The 12,203-nt window shown below is 40.1% G+C and overlaps 1 protein-coding gene across 1 annotated transcript in view; it reads right to left on the bottom strand.

Moving 5' to 3' along the window:
* Positions 1 to 4,027: 4,027 nt before the first annotated feature.
* The window catches only part of TTC29 (tetratricopeptide repeat domain 29), a 200,322-nt gene continuing 192,146 nt past the window's right edge, over positions 4,028 to 12,203 (bottom strand). The window contains exons 11-12 of the mRNA XM_038401085.1: positions 6,247 to 6,322; positions 4,028 to 5,329 (exon numbers count right to left, since the gene is read on the bottom strand). Coding sequence (XP_038257013.1) covers position 5,329; positions 6,247 to 6,322 — 77 coding nt within the window. The 3' untranslated portion in view covers positions 4,028 to 5,328. The remainder of the gene's footprint in view (positions 5,330 to 6,246; positions 6,323 to 12,203) is intronic.

Raw genomic sequence — 12,203 nt, forward strand, 5'->3', positions numbered from 1 at the left:
GCACCATCCTTCCAAACTGTACTGAACCAATGCTCCAGCAGAGTGACAGTGGGAACTGTGTTTTTAGAAGTGTAATTTTTATATGAGACTTTAAACTGAGTCCTGACCATTATCTGTAGACATCAGATACCTCATAGTACTGTTTGAAAGAGTAGGGGTTTCATCACAGAATCCTGTCCAAATTCCAGTGTAGGGAACTACATTCTGCTTCCTCTGTTTATTTGACCTGGAAAACTGAAATTTCATTTCCCCTATTCAAAAAAATCTGTGAATTGTTGCTGGCGCGGGATGGTGGTTGCACTCTACCATAGAAGTGGTTGAATTAGACTGGTGGATTAATTTTTCTCTGTAAATATGACATCCTACAATGCCTTGATTCTTTTGAAAATCATTACATATATAATATCATACATATATATGATAATACAATTCATTATTTTTATTCAAAGCTCTGTGGGTAAAAAGCATTGGCAAAAATGTGTTAAAGCTATTTTCTTTAATTTTGAATGTGTGGTCATTTTGTTACAAACACCTATAAAAAGTGACATCTAGTAACTAGTGTAGCTTGACAAAAAGCAATGATGCTTATGAATGCTAATTAGCATACTTGCATGTTAAAGTTTGGGAGACAGAAATAAATCACATTCAATTACAAGAGCAAAGTATATCATGTTTTATAATCCTTAACATTTCTGGGAGCTACCATGTAAAAAGAAAAAAGTCAGTGTCTGTCTGGTATACTCTTGATAGTCTGTTTTTCTAAAGCATGAGTAGGTTTTTTCAACAAAAAAGGAAAAATTAAAATGCTCCACTTCTTAGGATAATGTTTTTGTTAACAGCAGAATCAGATATTTGGAAATAGTGCTTTCCATTGCTCCCTTACTTACAAAGTGCAGAGGTTGAGAGACCTATATAAAAATTTTCAAATTAAACTAAAATGATTTTCATCTATTATCTATAAAACGTATTTTGCTTTTCTGATATTTTCAGTGTCACATTAATAATATTTATATTGAAATATAAGGGGTGAACTCTGTGGAAACCAGTGCACTTTAGCCTCAAAGGACAAGAGTATTATTATTTAACATTTAATTTATAGTTCTGTGGGGTTTTTTTTTACCATTTATCAGAGAGATATACGAGACTGTATGCATATATTTATATAGGAACAGTCCTATAAAACGTCTCAGATCTCTGAAGTGTATTCTTCTCAGACCTTCAAAATGTATTCAAGTTTTAAAATGAACATTGCTGTAACAATCTTTATGCTTACAGTAAAGATTTCTGGTTAAAAAAATAAAATCTGTGTGTGACGTTGCACTTCATATGTTTTATGGAAATATGCTTATGAGTGTGAATATGATGTTGTGATGGGTTGGATCACAGAAACCCCCTGGGGCCTGCCAACTGATGTGCCAAGACTACTTCTGCCCCTGCTTTCCCTACTCTCCCAGCTCGGGACTTCAGTGCCCTGCGTGGTTTGAGTCAGACCCGCTAGCCTGCTGCAAACCCAGACCCCGGTCTGAACCACGTCCCCTAACAGCTGTAGGCTTAAACTGAAAGAAGCTTAGAAGTGTTCCTGTCTTTAACACTCAGATGCCCAACTCTCAATGGGGTGCAAACCCAAAATAAATTCGTTTTACCTTGTATAAAGCTTATACAGGGTAATCTCATAAATTGTTTGCCCTCTATAACATTGATAGAGAGATATGCACAGCTGTTCATTATTAATAGATTAATAGATACTCTGGGTTAATTAATAAGTAAAAAGTGATTTTATTAAATACAGAAAGTAGGATTTAAGTGGTTCCAAATAATAACAGACAGAACAAAGTGAATTACCAAGCAAAATAAAAAGGAACATGCAAGTCTGTGTCTAAGAAAACTGAATACAGATAAAACCTCACCCTCAGAGGAATTCCAGTAAGCTTCCTTTTACAGACTAGTCTCCTTCTAGTATGGGTCCAGCAATCACTGGTAACCTGTAGTTACTGTCCTTTGTTCCAGTTTCTTTCAGGTATCCTTGGGGGTGGAGAGGCTCTCCTTTTAGCCAGCTGAAGACAAAATGGAGTGGTCTCCCATAGGCTTAAATAGACTTTCTCTTGTGGGTGGAGACCCCCTCCTCTCTCCTATGCAAAGTCCAGCTTCAAGATGGAGTTTTGGAGTCACATGGGCAAGTCACATGTTCATGCATGACTCAGAACTTACAGGCAGCAGCCATGGCTCACATGCTAGCTTGAATGTCCTCATGTAGACTTCTTATGTGAATTGGAGCCTTCCAAGATCCATTGTCCATTAATTGCTTATTGATTGGGCATTTAACTTGCACATTCCTTTCTCAAGAAGCTGACCAAATGCTTTACTAAGGCTACTTAAAAATCAAGCAAGTACACAGCCAATATTCATAACTTCGAATACAAAAATTATACATACATAAAGATAGGATGAATAGATTCAATAGATTATAACCTTTACATAGATATGTTACATGGCATATGTAGCATAAAACATATTCCACTTATGTCACATATATATATATATATATATATATATATATATATATATATATATATATATATATATATATCTTCATAAGCATATTTCCATAGAGCCTTATGGGGGCACAGTTACAGATGTAACTGGAATATGCTTTATGCAAAAGGTCTATTGTAAGGTATCATTACAAAGGTTATAACCTACTGAATATATTCCTCCTATTTGTATGTATGTCTTATTCTTGTATTGGAAGCTAGAAATATGAAGTATAACTCCGAGGTCTTACTGTAATTATACAAAGTGTAGGCCATTAATGATGGTTTAGAATCTTGATGGCTCCCATGGACTAGGACAATTGGTTGTAAATGTCTCTGTTTACTTGCAAGCCTTCCTGTGTTCATGTGAGCCAGCCCAGAAAGAATGGAGGCTGAGGTCTCACAGGACATGTGAACATGTCACCTGATACTGGAATCCATCTTAAACCTGGTATGTTTCCATTTAGAAGGAGGGGTGGGGACCCAGAGAGACAAAAGATTCCCGCCTTGTGCCGAAGCTATAAAAGGGGGTGGAACAGAACAAAGGGGGCCCAGTAATGAGAAAACCCCTAGTTTCCACCTAAGATGTCTGCTGAAACTAACAAGGCAGGGAAAATGGGTTCAGAGGTAATCTCAGCACATCAAGTGACAGTCCCAAGGGGGTCTCTGTGAACTCGTCACACTGTGTCAGATGTATTGTATGTGTGTTGCATATATGCATCCTGATCAAAAATGTGCAGATGGAGTTAGAAATGTTGTATGTTTTGCATAGCCTTAATAGATCCTATTATCAGATGTTCTTAACCAGTTACACAGATTGCAGTCCTGAAGAGAACGAGTAGATAGGGTTATTGTTATGGCTAAGGCTCTCACTTTCACAGGACTGTCATAAAAACTGACCAAAGGACCTAATGGAGCCTCCTTCAGAGTCTGAACCTGGGAGGCTTTGTTGTTAAAGAAAAAAAATCTCAATTATTTGGACTCATAAACCTTTGTTTATTTAGATCTGAAAGAACTGGTTTTCTGAGATACGAGATATCATAGAATATCAGGGTTGGAAGGGACCTCAGGTCATCTAGTCCAACTCCCTGCTCAAAGCAGGACCAATCCCCAACTAAATCATCCCAGCCAGGGCTTTGTCAAGCTGGGCCTTAAAAACCTCTAAGGAAGGAGATTCTGCCACCTCCCTAGGTAATCCATTCCAGTGCTTCATCATCTTCCTAGTGAAAAAGTTTTTCTTAATATCCAACCTAAACCTCCCCTACTGCAACTTGAAACCATTACTCCTTGTTCTGTCATCTTGCTACCACTGAGAACAGTCTAGATCCATCCTCTTTGGAATCCCCTTTCAGGTAGTTGAAAGCAGCTATCAAATCCCCTCTCATTCTTCTCTTCTGCAGACTAAATAATTCCAGTTCCCTCAGCATCTCCTCATAAATCATGTGCTCCAGCCCCCTAATCATTTTTGTTGCCTTCCGCTGGACTCTTTCCAATTTTTCCACATCTTTCTTATAGTGTGGGACCCAAAACTGGACACAGTACTCCAGATGAGGCCTCACCAATGCTGAATAGAGGGAAATGATCACGTCCCTCGATCTGATACATGATAGACTGCATCAATTTTTCCAAATAAAACTCAAAGGGTCCCCAACAGTCTACTTTTACTACATTTCTCAGGACAACCTCAATCTTCTATCCTCCTAGCTTCTATACAGGTCAAGGGTTACAGCAGCCCTGAAAATAGCCTATTGAAGTTTGCCTGCTAAGGATCATGAGGGGAATCTCCTGACAAGAAGAATTTGACCAACTCAAACTAGAATAAAATTCTCCAAGCAGACTTCACTGTACTAAAGGAATCAGAGTTTTAGATTATTAGTGGGTTATTAGCTAAAATCAGTCTCTATGGATTTTAGTTTGTTTGATTACAAGAACAAGCACAAGGTGCACTTTTAAAAGGTGTCTTGTGTAGCTTTCAACATGTCAAATACAGATTTTCAATACGACAAAATATTTCCATGTTAAATATACCTGTTTCACTGTTACTTTGGGTTATTGTTTTACTAGGAATGGTAAACAGCATTTCAAATGCTTTGTTCATACAGGGCTTTCAAGAGAATTCAATAGTTATGCTTAAACAAAGCTAGTTGTGGCTGAAGCTGGTTCAGACCAAACTGTATTATAACCTAGATCTAAACCATGCTTTAGTGCACCAACCAGGCTGGATCTTTTCTAACCATGTTAAAACCCATTTGAGTCACAGCTGTTAAGCACTTTTGCTAAACTCAACTGAAGACCCTGTGTAAAAGGGGTCAAAATTTAAGTGTACTGTTACAGAAATGGACAAAATGCTAGATTTTAATGTAAAATTAGCATATATGTTTAGAGCCTGATCTTACAAAATTAGCATATATGTTTAGAGCCTGATCTCGCTCAGCATCCTCAACTCCCACTCCCATTGACTTCAATGGGAGTTAAGGGTGCTCAGCACCTCACAGGAGGTACACTGTAGGATAGATTATGTAAGAGGTAAATATACTGGTTTTCCTTTATAATGCTACCATTCCTTTTGTATTTTATTTCAACATGCAGGATAGTTAAGATAAAAACCTTTGTGACATATATTGAACCTGACACCAGTCATACAAGGACCTAACATTCCTGCGCACTTGCACAGCAACTCTGTGCTCCTTTTAAAATTACAAATTGAAACAAACATTTTTCTGCATGTTTTCTAACAAGGATCTTCTTGACTTCATCAAAAGGGTTCAGAGCTTTTTCTCTGAGTGAACTGGAATTCTCTGTAATTAAAAATATCAAATTATATTACTGTAAGTTTCATGTAGTCTAAGTTTGGGATTTTTCTTTCCAGACTCAGCAGCTTGTTAATAGATTTGTTTGTGCCTCAGAGGTTTATATCCCTGAAGTGAAAGGAGATTAACTGATCAGCAATCAACAATTGGTTGGATGCTAACAGCAAAAAAGTCTGAATATATGTCTTTGTCAGTTTTGTGAGAAGAAAAAATATTGTATTTGGACAGAGCAAAACAAAAAAGACATCCAAACAGCTTGTGGAAAGTCAGAGTAAACTGTTCCCTTTGACATCACTGTGAATTTTGTGAGAGCAAGCACAGCAAATATGGGCCTGTTGACTGATGCTTTGCAGTTATGTTAAGAAAAGGAAAAATACCAGCTTGCCAGAATTACCAGAAAAGATATTATAATATTTGTGAGAATTAAAGTAAGGAATACTATTTTTAGCAATGCATTAACAACAACAAGTAACAGATACTTGAGTTAGCAAAATATAAAGTGAAGTAAATAAAATATATTTGATTATGTAGCTAGAAAGTTAGGAAAAAATACTAAAAATAAGATATGTCTGTCTGTGAAAAAAAGGAAACAATACAAATGAAACTGCAAACAAGTTGCATATAAAAGCTATGAGCTATAAGCAAATAACAGAACCAGACAGTATCAAAATCAGACTATCACTAGCTGCAAGGCATTCTCCAGATTGGGGTAACCTATGCCTTTCTGTTATGTTCTGAATAACAATTGCTTAATAAACTCAATCAAGCTGAGTTATCTTAGGTCTCTTTAATTATTAACTAAATTCAAACCCATTAAATATACTTATTATTATCATCGATTCTTATCAATTGACTATTATTAGGTAACAGGTCTATAGAGTTTAGAATGGGGGCAAATACTATACCAGAGAGGTTCTTGAACTGGGGTCTGTAGAAATAGTTCATTGGTCTCCAGAATACCACTTGTGTCTTTAGCAAGCTCTGTTAAGAAAAATGTGAATTAATGCTTTAAACATATGACTTGCATAGTAGCATTTAAACAAATCTGAAGGCTTCTGTGATCATCCTACAATACAGTATATAGTAATAGGGGATAGAAATTCTTAGATTGTAACAAGATGGCATGCACATCACAACATGGAATACAGGAAATGCAGAACTAAATTTTTTCCCAAACCAAAGACATTAATGCACCATCTCCTTAGCATTATAATCATGAAGTTTAGAAAAATCATTGAGTCCCATCTCCACATCAGTGCCAGGTTTGGAACTGACTGAAATCAGACAGAACAGCATCTCTGACTCAATAAAAAGAAACTTTCAACATATACACTTTTGCTCACTATCTCTTCATATCAGTACTGTATCCATATCTGTATGCAACTAAATGGAAATAACTAAATTTATGAAAAATTTTATACTATTAAACCAAACCAGATTAAGCCCCACTTTGCGCCTGCATGTCTATTTTAGGAGGTTTGTCAAGTATTATTGAAACAATTTAGTTATTCCAGTTAAAACATTCTCAGATAGACCAGGCCTAAGTTATCAGCTCAGATTCTTTCAGCAACAGGCTGGGAATAAGTAAGCCTAAGGGAATTCTAACTGGGTATAAGGGAGTCTAACTTCACTGCCTTATATATGTAACCCTTCTGCCCATCAGAGTTGGCAGCAACAAGGGCCGGGTTCAGTAGGTAGGGGTTCCATTCCAATAACACAATGCTAAACTGGCTCGAGCCCCCACCCAGTGACCTGGGACAAATATAGACCACCCCTGCTGGGCGCCTCTAAGAGGTAATACTTTCCCTCTTGCAAGCACAGAATCTGAGTGTAGCAAAAGCCTTTTAATAACAGACAGAAACAATGTGGCATTATGTTGGGGAAAAACCACCAACAGGATTCATAACACAACCCATCAGCCAAAATCCACCCCAAGCAAATTAGGCCGTGTCCTTTCCCTTTGGTTCTTGAGTCCAGCAACCCAAAAGTCACCCAAAGTCCCAAAAGTCCAACAACCCAAAAGTCTCTGTCCCTGGTCAGTGCAGCCCCAGAGTTCGAAAGTTTATCTGCAGAGTTTTACCTCCCAACCTGGGTGGAAATGGGGGGGTTAAGGGGCACCTTACGTGGTCTGAAGCCGACTGCCCAACCTGTCCGTAAGGCTCCGCTCTGCTCCACCAGCCACCCCAAAAATTGTTCTGCTCTGCCAGGCGCTCCGCTCCTCCAGCCATCCCACGAACTGCTCTGCAATATATCTTCAGCCCCCCTGCTACTTAACACAACACTCAGTGATTTCAGATCTTAGTAATTTTAGCTCTTTAGTGATTTCAGCTTGTAGTAGGGGAGCCTCAGTGCTGGTACACCATTGGCCCAAAGTGAATTCAGCTCAGTAGCCTGAACTAGACTCGTAGTGAAATCAAAACTAGCTCTGACATTCCACCAGGGAGAGAGAAGAAGGTGCAATTGGCATACAAGGCCCTCCTCAAAGACCCATATCACCAGGTATTACCTTTCCCCAGCTTTTCTCAATTCACTGGGTTTTGGAACTCATGACCCTTGCCTAGCAAGTGCTGCTTAGTTGATGGTGATTCCCTCCATCATAAAAAAAGGCCAAGTACAGTTCCACTGTCCTTGATTCACATAATCAGGATAATAACAGTTTATTCTTCCTGCCCCAATAACAGAGAACTTGGGGCTCCTACAGCAGCCGAAGTGACCCTCTAGGTGGGGTGGAAAAAGAAAAGGAGTACTTGTGGAACCTTAGAGACTAACAAATTTATTTGAGCATAAGCTTTCGTGAGCTACAGCTCACTTCATCGGATGCATTCGGTGCAAAATACAGTGGGGAGATTTATATACACACACAGAGAACATGAAACAATGGGTCTTATCATACATACTGTAAGGAGAGTGATCACTTAAGATGAGCCATCACCAGCAGCGGGGGGCGGGGAGGCGGGGGAAAGGAGGAAAACCTTTCATGGTGACAAGCAAGGTGGGCCATTTCCAGCAGTTAACAAGAACATCTGAGGAACAGTGGGGGATGGGGTGGGGGGGAGAAATAACATGGGGAAATAGTTTTACTTTCTATAATGACTCATCCACTCCCAGTCTCTATTCAAGCCTAAATTAATTGTATCCAGTTTGCAAATTAATTCCAATTCAGCAGTCTCTTGCTGGAATCTGTTTTGAAGTTTTTTTGTTGAAGGATAGCCACTCTCAGGTCTGTAATCGAGTGACCGGAGAGATTGAAGTGTTCTCCGACTGGTTTTTGAATGTTATAATTCTTGATGTCTGATTTGTGTCCATTTATTCTTTTACATAGAGACTGTCCAGTTTGACCAATGTACATGGAAGAGGGGCATTGCTGGCACATGATGGCATATATCACATTGGTAGATGCGCAGGTGAACGAGCCTCTGATAGTGTGGCTGATGTGATTAGGCCCTATGATGGTATCCCCTGAATAGATATGTGGACAGAGTTGGCAACGGGCTTTGTTACAAGGATAGGTTCCTGGGTTAGTGGTTCTGTTGTGTGGTGTGTGGTTGCTGGTGAGTATTTGCTTCAGGTTAGGGGGCTGTCTGTAAGCAAGGACTGGCCTGTTTCCCAAGATCTGTGAGAGTGATGGGTCATCCTTCAGGATAGGTTGTAGATCCTTGATGATGCGTTGGAGAGGTTTTAGTTGGGGGCTGAAGGTGATGGCTTGTGGCGTTCTGTTATTTTCTTTGTTGGGCCTGTCCTGTAGTAGGTGACTTCTGGGTACTCTTCTGGCTCTGTCAATCTGTTTCTTCACTTCAGCAGGTGGGTATTGTAGTTGTAAGAATGCATGATAGAGATTTTGTAGGTGTTTGTCTTGTGCAAATGCAAATGAGATCAGCCCCTGAAGTTCTTTTCCATAACCCACCACAACTTGCCACCAGATGTCAGGATAGAGCTCATCCTGACTCTGCTTACACATTTAATAATTTTATTAAGATGATGTTGAAGTAAAAAGAAAATGGTACAGAGTTTAAGCATAGAAATTTCTGGTTATCAGGGAATAAGGTACAGATTATCAAGGGGTGCGAAATTCGGTTTAGGAATGAGTGGCGTAAGGAATACATAATCTGCAATCTCCCCAATCAGGGGTAAAAGTTTAAAGGGTCAAAGTACAGATATTGAAATATGGGGGTATGTTGTTCATATAATGGCTATGTTCAGGTGTGGAGTATAATGAGTGGATACAATGATGAGGATGGATTACCCTCATTTGGTGGGATTTAATGTTCAGTGAGTTTATGGGTCCAGTTCATATGGTCCAATGGAAAAAGTCTCTCAATCCCTTTCCCATAGTTGATGCACGATGTTGTACCGGCTCACACCTCCTGGTACTGTCAGTGGCCGGTGATGTGTTCGATGTAGATGTCCCTGGACCATCGGATGGTGTCCGAGACCATGAAGCGCCGCATGAGCTGTAGGTAGCGTCGACCGATCCCACAGGTCTGCAGCACACACTCTTTGCAGGGGTCACAAGCGCCCAGGGCTCCGATGATCAGGGCATCCATCTGCACCTCGTAGCCCTTTGCTCTCAGGATGTTGGCCAGGAGGGCGTATTTTTCTAGTTTACGAGCTTGGGCTTCGCAGAAGGCCGGGGTCCTGTTCTCAGAGGAGACCGTGACATTGACGAGGATGATCTTTTTCTGGGCCTTGTTGGTGACTACCACGTCAGGTCACAACTGGCTGTCAGTACCGGGGACGGCGCAGTTCACGGTGACCTCCCCCAGGGGCGGTGCGATGGCTTTCACCAGGCGGTTCTGGATGGCGTTGTGGCGCAGCTGCCAGGCTCTGGAGTGGGGCTTGCAGCTACACAGGATGTGGGGGAGGGTCTCGTTGGAGTAGCCACACTTCCTGCAATGCTCGTCTTGGTTCCCGTGGTGGATGGGGTGGATGGCTCTGTTGAGCGGGACGCAGTTGAGCCGGGCACGGCGGATGAACCGCCAGTACACGAAACGGTGAAGCTGCCCCCCAACGAGGAAGTGGTTGCTGGCATCCCACTTGCTGGTCAGTTCTAAGGCTTTACCCTGGTCCGGTTTACACTTCAGGGTTTCCATGTACAGTGAGTGGATGGCTGCCTTCAGGGTCCTCTCCAGCATGCCCCTGGTGCTTGGGGTGACGATGGTGTTGTCATCTGACCTGATCTGCGGCACCAGGACTCCCAGCTCCTGGCGCTCCTCGCACCACTCCCAGTGGCAGCTGATGTGCTTCCCCAGGCGACGCATGGCATTGCGAGTGCGGGAATTACCTCTGAATTTGGCCTTTGAAATCCTGATTCCCATAAGTAGCTGACAACACTGCATTGTAGGATTGAAGCCAACAAAGGCCCTGATACATCACCAGGCAATGCCATTTTTATGTTGGCATAGGAGCATCACCGATTTCAATGGAATCACAATGTTGTAAAACTAGTAACAGAGTGGTGACGTGTGCATGTGCATATATGTGGAAATATAGATATACAGACACACTTATTTACATGTATCTATTTATCTGACATACATGGATACCTACACAAGTGGTGCAGATACCCACGTGAAAAATTATGGAATTTTGTGACAAATGGCATTTTTGTACACCTTTGAAACTTTTGCCTGCATTTGTTCACTAATCTATTTCTGCCACTAACATTCTAAACTTCTGAGAAGTTTCAAAATACCACCAAAAACCTCCAGAACAGCCTGTCACAATTTTTTGTATTTCCCAACAGCTTATCCCTTTAAACTGGGAAATAGTCAACTCTGGACTAATAACATATTCAAGGTCTTATACTGTATTTTGTGACCCATTAGGGCTACAAATAGGAGCTTTATATTATTAGAAAGCTAGGAATCCCACTGACATAGAGCCATTGTTTTTAGCCCTAGTTGGTCTTGAAATACTAGATATTTAAACTGTGACATTTTAAGTATGAAAAAACCAATTTTAGATAATTTTTAGATGTTTCTAAAATTCATTAGAATTACAGCTATAACTTTCTTTTTTCCTGAAAGCCCAGACAGCCTATACGGTCAGTCCCCTGTACAGATGGAGGGATAAGAAATCTGGCAGCAATAAACTTTTAAAATACCCTTTACAAATAATTTTAAAAACAGTTTTTTCCCCTGTAAAATATGTAACATATATGGAGACACTGATGGTGGGGGTTGGGCTGAATCTTTTACTGGCACATCTATGAGGCAATCTTCTACACAACTCAGCGATGGCTTTCCCATTTGTGAACAATGAGACTCTTTCATACTCATGCCAATAAAACCATACCATCATGCATTCTCTATCAGTCATTGTCTCTATCAGTGAGTGTATAAATATGGATAGATAGATATACAGATGGACAGACATGTATTTGTGTGTATGTGCATATATAATATATATAACGCCTTTTGTTTTCAGATTTTACTGATTTTTACCTAAAATTTCCTGGGTTTTACAAAAGCTACCATTTGGGTTTTTTAAACCTATTTTCACCTAATTTTGGACTACTTAAGTACCTGAAAATACTGATTATGTGAAGCAAATCCAATCCATTACATTAGGTAGATGTGTTTATGTTAACAGTAAATTAGTCCAAGTGTATATGCAAGGCTGTCTGTTAAAGTAAGTCAATGCATTGGAAGATACACACATGTGCATGGATGTCAGTATGTGTATGTCAGCATTTGAGCCCTAAAAAAGGAAATGCTGGAACTCCCTGGATCAGATTTCCCATTCCAAAAGGAGCAATGGCGTCTTGGTAACCTGTTGCTTTTTTTGGTCCTTCCAGCCCCCAATATTAACCCCACTATTTACCCAGAAAACTGTGAAGTTAATGTTTGCACTGATTTTCATC

The sequence above is a fragment of the Dermochelys coriacea genome, chromosome 4 (assembly GCF_009764565.3).
Source record: "Dermochelys coriacea isolate rDerCor1 chromosome 4, rDerCor1.pri.v4, whole genome shotgun sequence".
NCBI lineage: Eukaryota > Metazoa > Chordata > Testudines > Dermochelyidae > Dermochelys > Dermochelys coriacea.